The 10,538-nt window shown below is 31.9% G+C and overlaps 1 protein-coding gene across 1 annotated transcript; it reads right to left on the reverse strand.

Annotated features, from left to right (window-relative positions):
- Positions 1-5,104: 5,104 nt before the first annotated feature.
- On the reverse strand, positions 5,105-9,875 carry LOC116403687 (transcription factor bHLH111-like). The gene is made up of 7 exons (XM_031885162.1): positions 9,475-9,875; positions 8,183-8,798; positions 7,495-7,623; positions 7,034-7,105; positions 6,820-6,885; positions 6,183-6,221; positions 5,105-5,498 (listed from the first exon to the last, which is right to left on the reverse strand). Exons 1-7 carry the CDS (start codon positions 9,738-9,740, stop codon positions 5,334-5,336), a joined length of 1,353 nt encoding a protein of 450 aa, XP_031741022.1. The 5' UTR covers positions 9,741-9,875; the 3' UTR covers positions 5,105-5,333.
- Between the last annotated feature and the right edge of the window lie 663 nt (positions 9,876-10,538).

Genomic DNA, 10,538 nt, shown 5'->3' on the forward strand with positions numbered 1-10,538 from the left:
AAATGATAAGCTTATTGAGTCAGCGATCTAGCCACTCTCACCCGTACAAATCAAATGATAATTCCTTGTGAACAGGAGTACATAACACACTCAGGATTAAGACTAAGTTACCTAGGTCATCCTAGTAAAAATAGAAACCTAACTAGTTAATGGAGTTACATCTAGTGGTTACTATTTCGCGGTCCGGTCTTATGCAAACTCATGCATAGTATACCCTCACTCGCATGTCAACTACACAAATGTGTTAGATCATTGTGTTTGTATCAAATACAAAGTGAGTCATATCAATAGTGTTACCAGGATAAGGTACCCAATCTTATCCCTATACTATAGACCCTTTAATCTGATCTTGAACATTGATCCTTGTATGTCTCGACATACTGTTCAAGACTCATTAAACAATTTAGGATGTTAGTTTATTGAATTTGGGCTATTAAGACAAAACTAATAATTTAATCAATAATAATTATTACAATAATAACACTTTATATTAATAATGATTAATGGATTAAATTTACATTCTACAAGTTTTAGGACATAAATCCCAACACGGTGTTCAAATTTTTTTTTTATCTAAATAGGTTTACGTTATGTCTGCAAAACTGATATGGAGTTGTTTATTGAAAAAGATTTTACTCAGTTCTGTATGTGTTTAGTTTCTACTTGTTTATTGTTTAAAAATTAAAATTTAAGGTTTAGCTGGTGTCGTTCTTGAAGGGAGCAATATCTGTTGGCTTCCCGCCACATCTCGAACCTAGTAAGAAGGTGCTTGAGGTGGGTAGTTATAATGCTAGATGGGCAGCAAGTATTTAAAGCATAGGGTAGGCAGCCAAACAAATGTTGTTGTTGTGTCTAGAAGAGTTCATACTAGGCGGCTAAAAAGGAAAAAGTGTGTTGAAATGGCTAAGTGTTGGCTAGCGAGCAAGAGGATGCTATGCGACCAAACCATGTCAAAATAACCTCCATGTTGAATAGCGAGCTAAAATTTGTCTATTTGTTAGAGTTTGAAGGCTAAAGGGTAGGCAGCCAAAAAAAGTGTAATGAGAACCTCTAAAGATTTATTATATTTAACCAAGAACACATTTTAGGCGAGAAAAGCAAAGCTACGCAACATGAGAGTTATACCAAGAGATTATGCAGCCAAGCAAGTGCTAGGCAGCCAAGGCTGGTGTGTTGTGATGTGTTCAAAAGAGTTGATCAAGATAACCTTTATGCAACAAGACCAAAGTTATGCCATGTGTTAAAGGCTAAGCAACAAAGGGTAGCATGAGCATGCAACATTATCTAAATGAAAACTATGCAAGTTAAGTTGAGTGCCATGTGATCAAGGAGAGTCTTACAGGTCAAAGTAGTGGTCGATGAAGTGAAGAATAGGTGTCTAGAGCATGCAAAGACTCAAATGGTGGCAAGCAAAAGGTGCACTAAACGACCATGAACGTACCATTATAGAAAGGTAACTTCACAATTCAGTTGCTCTTTTTTCTCTCATGCACTTTTTCTCATTTTAATCTTAGTAGAACAATTTATGAGTGTAGTTTAAGGGGTATGTCTGCTGAAGAGAAAAAATATCGAGAAGGTTTTCAACCATTAATGTTTAGCAACAAAGGTTACTTGTATGTATTCTAAGCACTTTTCAAAGATTTGAAGCCGCATAATATAATATTTGGATATTGAAGCTAAATATTTTAGTTATAATAGTTAAGAGGATTCTACAAAACTTTTTAGAAGGAATTTTTCCATTTTGACTAATGGATTTCAAGTTATATACATTGGAAATTGAGATTAATTTATGGAATGCAAATGACATATGAGAAAAGAGGTTGTGCAACCAAGCATTGTTTGAGCATTAGAGAAGTTAGGCGTTGTGTTGTGTGCAAAGAAATGTAAGGTAATTTGAGGCATTAAGCAAGCACATGCAATAACCCAACGCATAGCCAAGCGACATAAGGGGTGCACTAGGGCTTTGCGACAAACCATGCACGCTTGAGGACGTACTCATGCAACAAGGCCAGTTGGCCATGGGATGTGTAGTTAGACATCACACGAGGTTTGCACGGGGCCAAGCACCCTGAGGGGCCTGTGCTCACGTGTGTAACGTCTGTCAACAATGACATGTGCTAGTCATCCCCTAAGTATTTTTTTAGGCCATTTTTGGTGTTTCTGCAATTTTTTTAGTAATGTTTGGACTATTTTTGAATTAAGAGGATTAATTGATGATAAAATACTCTTACTTCATGCTAAGAAGAGGCTGGATAAATTTATAAACCAAGAGTTATTTACTATCTGTGAGTGACAAAAATGAGTTTAACTATTGGTTTTGAACATGAATTACTAGCCAATTGATTTGAGTATGCATTGAGTAAATGTGTATGTTTTGCATACGAATTTTAGAAAGTCATTTCGAAAGCATCAGATTTAGCAAAAAAAAAAAGAAATTATGATTAAACTTGAGAATTATTAATAAGCAATAGCATGGGTTTATGATTTTACTAAGTTCTTTGTTCAAGCTTGAAATTTAAGTAAAGGATGCTTTAAGCATTATGAGAATTAAGAGTACTTTAAGCAAACATCAGTTATGTTGATTTCCTAAGTATTTAAACTTGAAAGTGATTTTAGCAAAAAAAGAACATGATTTAAAGAATAAAGATTTGATGTATGAAAGAGGTTTATTTAAACATGATGTTCTAGTTTAAGATAAAATTTTAAAGCTTGTGATTTGAAAGCATGTTTGATTAAATACTTGAGATACCAGAGAATTATTGTGACCCTAGAAGGAGTTTCTTGTGCACAGATGTAACATAAAAGTAATGTTATGTAACATAAAAGACATGAATGAACCGATATCATATCTGAATGAGAGAGATCATGAGAACATAAAAGTAATGTTATGAAAGACTTAAAAGAATTACAAATTAATATCTATACCAACAAGGTACACCTTCCTTTCGGGTGGCTTGATGATAAGAGTTCCAAAGTTAAGCATGTTTAGCTTGAAGCATAGATTCCAAAGTTAACAATGTCAGATATCAGGATTCCAAATCATGGTCTGAATCCTGGGCCTAGGGCATTACAGCAGATCCTTTGTGATGAGGTCATCCAGTATATGAAGGGATTAAAGTCCTTGGCAACGTAATGTTAAGATCAATGCATGCTTTAAAATTATAGATTAGAGAAAGAAAAACTCATGTAGTTTGATGCTTATGTCTACTAAAACTTCAAATTGGGGATAACACCCGTCGGAGACTTTCCTATTCTTTGGGATGAGATTAGTTTGTGGGAAGCAGTTTGAATGAAAAAATCTTTTAAGAAAATCTCTGATAGAATTCGCAGAGAGGCAAAGGCTTAGGTTGAAAAACATGTTTTCTTCTGCGTATTTATAACTCCCTCTTCTTCTAGAAGTTTGAGAGAATCATGAGATTCTACATACTATTCAAGACACATCAAACAGCTTAGGATGTTAGTTTACTGGATTTATGTTATTAGGAAAAAACTAGCAATATAATTAATAATGCTTATTGAAATAATAATAATAAAATTTTAGTAATAAATAATGGTTAATTAATTATATTTAACTATCTACGAGCTTTAGGACATAAAACCTAATAGTATATGCATAGTTTTCCCATCATAGAGACTAGATAGAGATGAGGGCTCTTTGGATGCCTAGTTTTCCATCTCAGAGTAGTTATTATCGAGATGAAGGCACTCCTGGATTTCTTGTTTCCTTTGCGTTTGTCTCCAAAGGCAATATTACCATTTTCCATCTGGTTCAACTTTGCAAACATCTCACAATTTTCATGCATGTTATTTAATATCACACAATTATCTCTTATTGAGACGAGTAACACATGACTTTCACATAATGTCCATATTTGTTACAATTATAACAATTTATTTGAGATTTATCTCTCCCAGACCTTTCACCACGTCTTCCACAATTTTGAGCTCCTTTTCCTCTTGTAGATTCATTTGAATTTTGAGAAAAAATGTCGATCCTGGCTTCACATCTTCCACCATGTTCTCAACCATGGGGACCTCTTCCATCTCCACAACTATTCTCCTCCTTATGTTTGAGTTGGATAAGTTGTTCAAGGGGTCTCCGTTTGCTCCATTTTTATTTTCCTTTTCTCCTCATAGGCTTGGTAATGAGCTTATAAGTTGTTCAATTGTCATGGTCTCAAGATCTTTTGTCTCCTTGATTGTCGTAGCAATGATCTCAAACTCGATATTTAGGCTTCATAGAATCTTTTCCATGACACGAACATCCTAGATTTCTTCATTGTTCCATCTTAGTTGGTTGACAAGAATTATTACTTGGGTGTGATACTCTACTATCATCTTCGTCTCCTTGTTTTGTAATGATTCAAACTCACCAAGTAAAATTTGTAATTGTACCTTTTTTTAACACAATCAACTTTACTATGAGTTGGGTGGAGCTTGTCCCGTGCTACCTTTGACATCTCAGGATGATAGGTGATTTGAAATGCATCTTCGTCAACTAATTGGTACAAGATACAAAGGGCTTTTCTTTTTTGTCTCTTTTAGTGCATCTCTTTGCACTTGTTCGACTCTAGCATCCAACTCATGGAAACCATTCTTCTCGATCTCCCACAAATCTTGTGCTCCTAGTAACGATCTTTTGATACTCCAACTATTATAGTACTATTATACTCCAACTAGTTAAGTTTGGTAAGCATCGGTAATTGAAGTGAATTCATCCCACCATTAACCTTTTTTTTCTCTCAAATTTGTCGCAGGGGCGCTTTGATTCCACTTTGGTTAGAAGAGCGGGTGTGTGGGATTAGACAAGTGTGGAGAAAGTGATATTTAGATTCAACTAAACATGACTTTATATACACTTACAAAATGTAATTAACAATAGAATTTCAATTGTTAAAAAACCCTAAATATTACTTAATTCTCCTAACTTCTAAAAACTCCCAAAGAACTCAATGGACACAATTTATTATAAAAACCAAAAGTTACAAATCAAATTAATTCCTAACACCGTCAAATTCTCGTAAATAATACGAAACCTTTTATATTCTGGACAAAAATGGAAGTACATAGAATTATACCACCAGGGCTTATTCATATATGGATATAAAAATGGATGAGCGTCACACATGAATAGTGTGTAAAATATTATATTGCATGAATAACTATTTGGTGCTCTTAACTTTGTTGTAGGTTTCAACTTATTGAAATTTAGAAATACAGAAGAAAATAAAAGTGAGAGAAATACAAGTAGAGTTCAGTTTAATGTATAAATAAGTACGTATTTGTTCCTATGAAAATCAAATTAGTTGATAATTGTAAATTAAATATAATATCTATCTGTAGAAACAACCTCTATAAGGTGTCCAATAGTCAGATCCTGTGTTCTCTCTATAGACTTGAGGAGTACATGAAATTGGAACTAAACAAAGACCTCTGCTCCTTAGGTCCATTTTCCCATCTCCTTTCCCTTCTTTTCTCTCCAAACTTTGCCATGGATCCTGAATTTACGTAACAACCATAAAACATTAATTACTACCAAATTTTCTTCCATGGATTTTAGTCATTCAACTCTACTTTACTTTGTAATGATTTTTCTCCTTTTACTTGTAATCTAAATTTTTCAATGACCCAATTCAATATAATGAAAAGTATTATTGAAATGTTATGAATTATTTTCAAATATCAAAATAAACTAAAATATTTTGAAGTATAGTAACTGTTACTGTCTATTAGTGATAAACACTAGATAATCTTCTATCATTTGATTTGCTATATAATATTTTAAATAGTTGAGTTATTTTCGATGTGCATAATATGTCTATTCTATGACAAAACTATTCAAAATATTTATAAAAATAATAAAAAATTTATATTCAATATGTTATATAAATAGTTATACCCTAATAGAGACATCCATCGGTATATATCACTATCCATCAATATAATAGATGATAATATAGTCTATCCATGTCTATCATCATTTATTGATTATATTTTACCTATCGATAAATCGTGAAAAATAGAACATCTGAAAAAACATTTATATTTCATAGGAAAATAAAGTGTAAATAAATTGTATTGGGATAGTTTTGTTCTGTATTAGGAAAAGAAAAAATAAATTGTATTTTGATAGTTTTGTTCTAATATATATTAGGAAAAGAAAAAAAAGGTAAGAAATATACCTTATAGGAATTGGTCTTCATGTAAGGATTGCTCAGTAGCTGAAATATGGAGGATGAAACAAATAAATTTGTAACCATTGACAAACTTTATAATTTCTTTTTAAAAGAAGTCCAGATTACTAATATATATGCTTCTTCGTTCCTAAGTTTAATTTATTTTCGTAAGATTTTGAATTGGATGCATCAAAGACCAGCAAATATATACTATATGCATGGCATTTAGCTTTCAATCATTAAAGTTCATATCATATGATTCAATTAAAGTTCATACCATATGATTCAATTAACATAAAAAGGAAAAAAGAAAAAAGAAAGAAAGTTCATATCATAAGGTTATATTTATATATCGAAAGTACTGAGACATAACAAATAAAAGCAGAAAAGACGAAAACTTGGAAAGTGTGGCACTGAAACAAAAGCTAAAGCTACAACTAACAACAACAATAGGTAGGAGAGAATGAAAAATCAATATTTTTCAAAAAAGTTCAAACAAAAGCTGCTCCTATTTTTATGTTTATTTTGTAAGTAGTAGTGCATTGCCTTTCTTTTTATTTACCTTTTTAATTAAAAGACAAATGCAATATAATGTAAATTAACGTAATTATCATATAGAAGAAATAAAAGATGCAAATTGAACCTGGACTTGCTCTTGTAGGAACTTTATGTATCCAATGGTTTCCGTTAGAACCGACGCTGTATCAGTCTGAAATTAAGTGAAAATTTTGTTATATGTATTTTTAAGAATATTTTAGTTTGATTTTGTTATATTTAAAAAGGAGGATAAAAATTAAAAGAAAATGAAAGTTGAGTATTAAGAGGAAATTGAAAGGATGAGCAAAAGAGAAATTCACCTTTCCAAATGGCGACACAATTTGCTGAAGGGCCGTTATCCTGTCTCCAATTTTGACCTTTGGTTGTTGAATCTATTAATTATAACGATATTGTATATTAGCATTCTAAATGGTTTTTCTTTTCTAATTCAAAATATACAACTTCTCACTACTATTTAAACTAAAATTACACTGATTGACATCTTATTTTTCTCCATATATGGAGATTTTGAAGAGAGGTTGTTGGAAGTTTGATCCCTGATCAATAATTAACTTGTCATACTTAAATAATATAACAATTCTCCCCACCAAATCATCAGTGAGATATTAATCTGATAAGTGCTTAAAATTAAGCAGAAACCTAGAGGAATTTAAACTAATTAGACAAATGAATAAACTATATGTAATAATTAGTAATGATCAGTCAAAATTTAGTTGAAAATGAAACACATAAAAGTAGAAGTTAGATGTAAATAATAGACCTTATTGGAAGAAGGTGTTGAGTTATCTTGCTTAGCCTTTTTGGTTGAAGTTTCAGACGAAGATTCTTCGGATCTTTTCTTCTTCCCTTCGTTCGAAACTCCTCCACTTCCTCTTCCACTAATTCTTGTCTGCAATTTCTCATTCATTAAAATTCAAACATTCTCATTACTTTTTATCCTTCTACTTCATGATTCACATTATTAATGCAACTCACAAAAGTCAAATATTATTATAACACTATGATTTCTTACCAGTAAATATGAAAAAAGTTTTATTACAAACGAACAGAACTAAATGCACTTCTTACTTGATCCATTATACTTTAGTGGGATTATTTTATGTGAACATGTTTAATGCCTTCTCTAAAAACATATTGAATTATTAATAATTTTAATAATCTAAATATAGAATTTTTCATCCCACTTTTGATTTTTATATTTTTTAAAATAAAAGCACTACGAGGAACAAAAACTATTTTTAATCCTAGGTGCCAAACACACTACTAAGCCAAAAATGTATTGAAGCTAAGGTTTCATTTGATAATCCGTAAACAAAAAATATATAGAAAGCTTAGTTTAATTTTAAATAATAAAGATAGATGGCTGAAGCCACTTTGCTTGAATTTCTAATTTTCCAATAAGATTTAATCTTCTTTTAATATTATAATAGAAGAGATAATATGCTTACCGGCGAACAAATTTGGTGAATCTGTTTCTTACTATCAGCAGACAAATTCAGTGACGACTTAAAACAAGGATTATTACTCGAACCATTGATGCCGACCACCGGTTTAGCTAGTCGTCCATTAAAAGAAATATAATCCCCATAATTTTGATTTTGAAGGGATCTCCTAAGGAAGCTTGAGTCACATGGGTCGAGTCCTTGGTGAGGCATGGTCCCATCTGGCTCGAGTATTTCATGAGTTGGCATAGTGCTGGCTCGGAGATGGTCGTGTTGGTCATCCATCGTCAAGTGTCGTAGATGTGGGTCTGGGTTCGGGAGGGCAATGGACCACCTGTTTACGAGATTAGAAAGCTTCAAGAACCTTTCGTTTTGGAGCATGTGAGTGTGGGACGTAAGAAGTCTGTTATTGTTATTGTTGTTGGTGTTGAAGGTTTGGAAAGTGTCGTCCCAGTTGTTGTTATCGTTGTTTGATGTGTCCATTTTCTTAAGGTAATCGCTGCATGCGGTGGACTCGAAGATTCCGGTGGTGGACATGCTTGATCTTGATGATATTGTCTCCAGGAAATTCCCTTCTATGTTTTCTTCGTTGCTTTCTAATTCTACATCATTTCCTATGTTCCTGCAAATAGGTTCAAAATTAATAACAAGAATTTCGTAAAGTTATATATATACTCTTTTTCTAATTAAGATTGTCTAGGTATATGCATGGTGACTCTCAGACCACTCAATTAGCTCAAGTTAAAGATTTCCTTTTTCATTAAGGTCTGTTCTATATAATGTTAAGCTCTATTTTGTTTATGGATTTTTAAAATTGTTTTTGTTTTTTTGTTTACATAAGTTTTTTCTTCTGATTTTTCTAACCATTTCATTTTTTTGTGTAAGATTTTAAAAATACGTGCCTCTAAACTTTTTAGTTTGTTATCTAATTCTTACAAATAATTTTCAAACTAGGTTACCTTTTATAAACCAAAAAAAAATAGTTATTGAGATTAGAATTTGACCTAAAATTTAAATATTTTACTGAAGAAAAATGCAAATGAGGGTAAGTAATTGGAAGAAAATACGTTTAATTTATTAAAAATCAAATGGTTAGTTCTTATGAAACAAAAATATGTTTTTGAAAAATAGTTTGATAACTTTAGAAAAAACTTCTCAAATATGAAATAAGAACTTATAGAATATGAACCTAAGAGATTACAAATATATATATATATATACACACATACAAAAGAGTAAAATCGTAAAACTTTTAAGGTGTTATATGGAAGTAAAAGAAAGAAAAAAAGAGAGCTTACAGCAAAACTTGAGTCCAAAGGTGGTTATTATCAGAAGGATGGTGAGGAAGAAGGTGATTAGAAGCGTTGGTAAAAGAAGAAGTAGAGATGGAAACATCCTCTTCACAAGAGGAATTGGAATTAGGGTTTTGGAGAAGCCAATGAGAATTATAAGAAAGTGAAGGATGGTGATGGTGATGGTGATTATGATTATGATTAATATCCCACCAGTTTGATGGAGTTGAATTAGAGGTAGCAACAGAGCTCTCAGTGCACTCCTCTGCCATTTCTTTCTTCTTCTTTCTAAATCTTCTTGTGTTATTTAGTTGGGTTTGTGAGGATGGAAAAGTGAATTATTATAAGGAAACAAGAATGAAAGGGGTTGGTATTATGAACATTGTATATTGTGGTGACGTAAGTGTGTATGTGTGTGGCTGTTTGTGTATTCATAAATCAATTTGATAATATTTAAGGGTGGTACGTGCTTTTGGACAACTAGTCTTTAACTAGTTTGTAAATTAGAAGCGTGGTTAAATGGTAATAATAATATGTGTTTAAAGTGAAAAAATGAGTTGATGAGATGATAAGGTGTGTAATGAGAAAGTCGAGGGGAGGGTATAAAAATAGATAGAATTACAAACAATGTATTTTTGGTATCAATTATAGAGGGGACAATAAAAAATGCTCATTGAGTTATTCCACTAAGTTTCGTGGAGGATATTATAAATATTAATGCTAACTGGGGGCCAGCAAAAGAGACTCTTGCCCTTTCCACAGTTGTTATTGTTTCTTCGACCAATTTTTTTTTCTTTTAATTTATAGGTTGCGCGTGTGAATGTAAAGCAAATTTTGGTGTGGATAAGGACATTGCCAATGTCCACTACTGCTTAATTCTAAAGTCGCCCCAAGTAAATTATATGAGCTAATTAAATACCCCTAAACTCTTTTCTTTTTAACCCTAAACCCAAAATAATTCTTTTCTTCTCGCCTTCTTTACGTCTATCTTTCTCTAAATATACAATTAATTTCTACTGCTCTTTCTTCTATCATTTTCAAATTATTTTACCCAATCAAATTTAGCATCA

The sequence above is a fragment of the Cucumis sativus genome, chromosome 5 (genome assembly GCF_000004075.3).
Source record: "Cucumis sativus cultivar 9930 chromosome 5, Cucumber_9930_V3, whole genome shotgun sequence".
NCBI classification, from domain to species: Eukaryota; Viridiplantae; Streptophyta; class Magnoliopsida; order Cucurbitales; family Cucurbitaceae; genus Cucumis; species Cucumis sativus.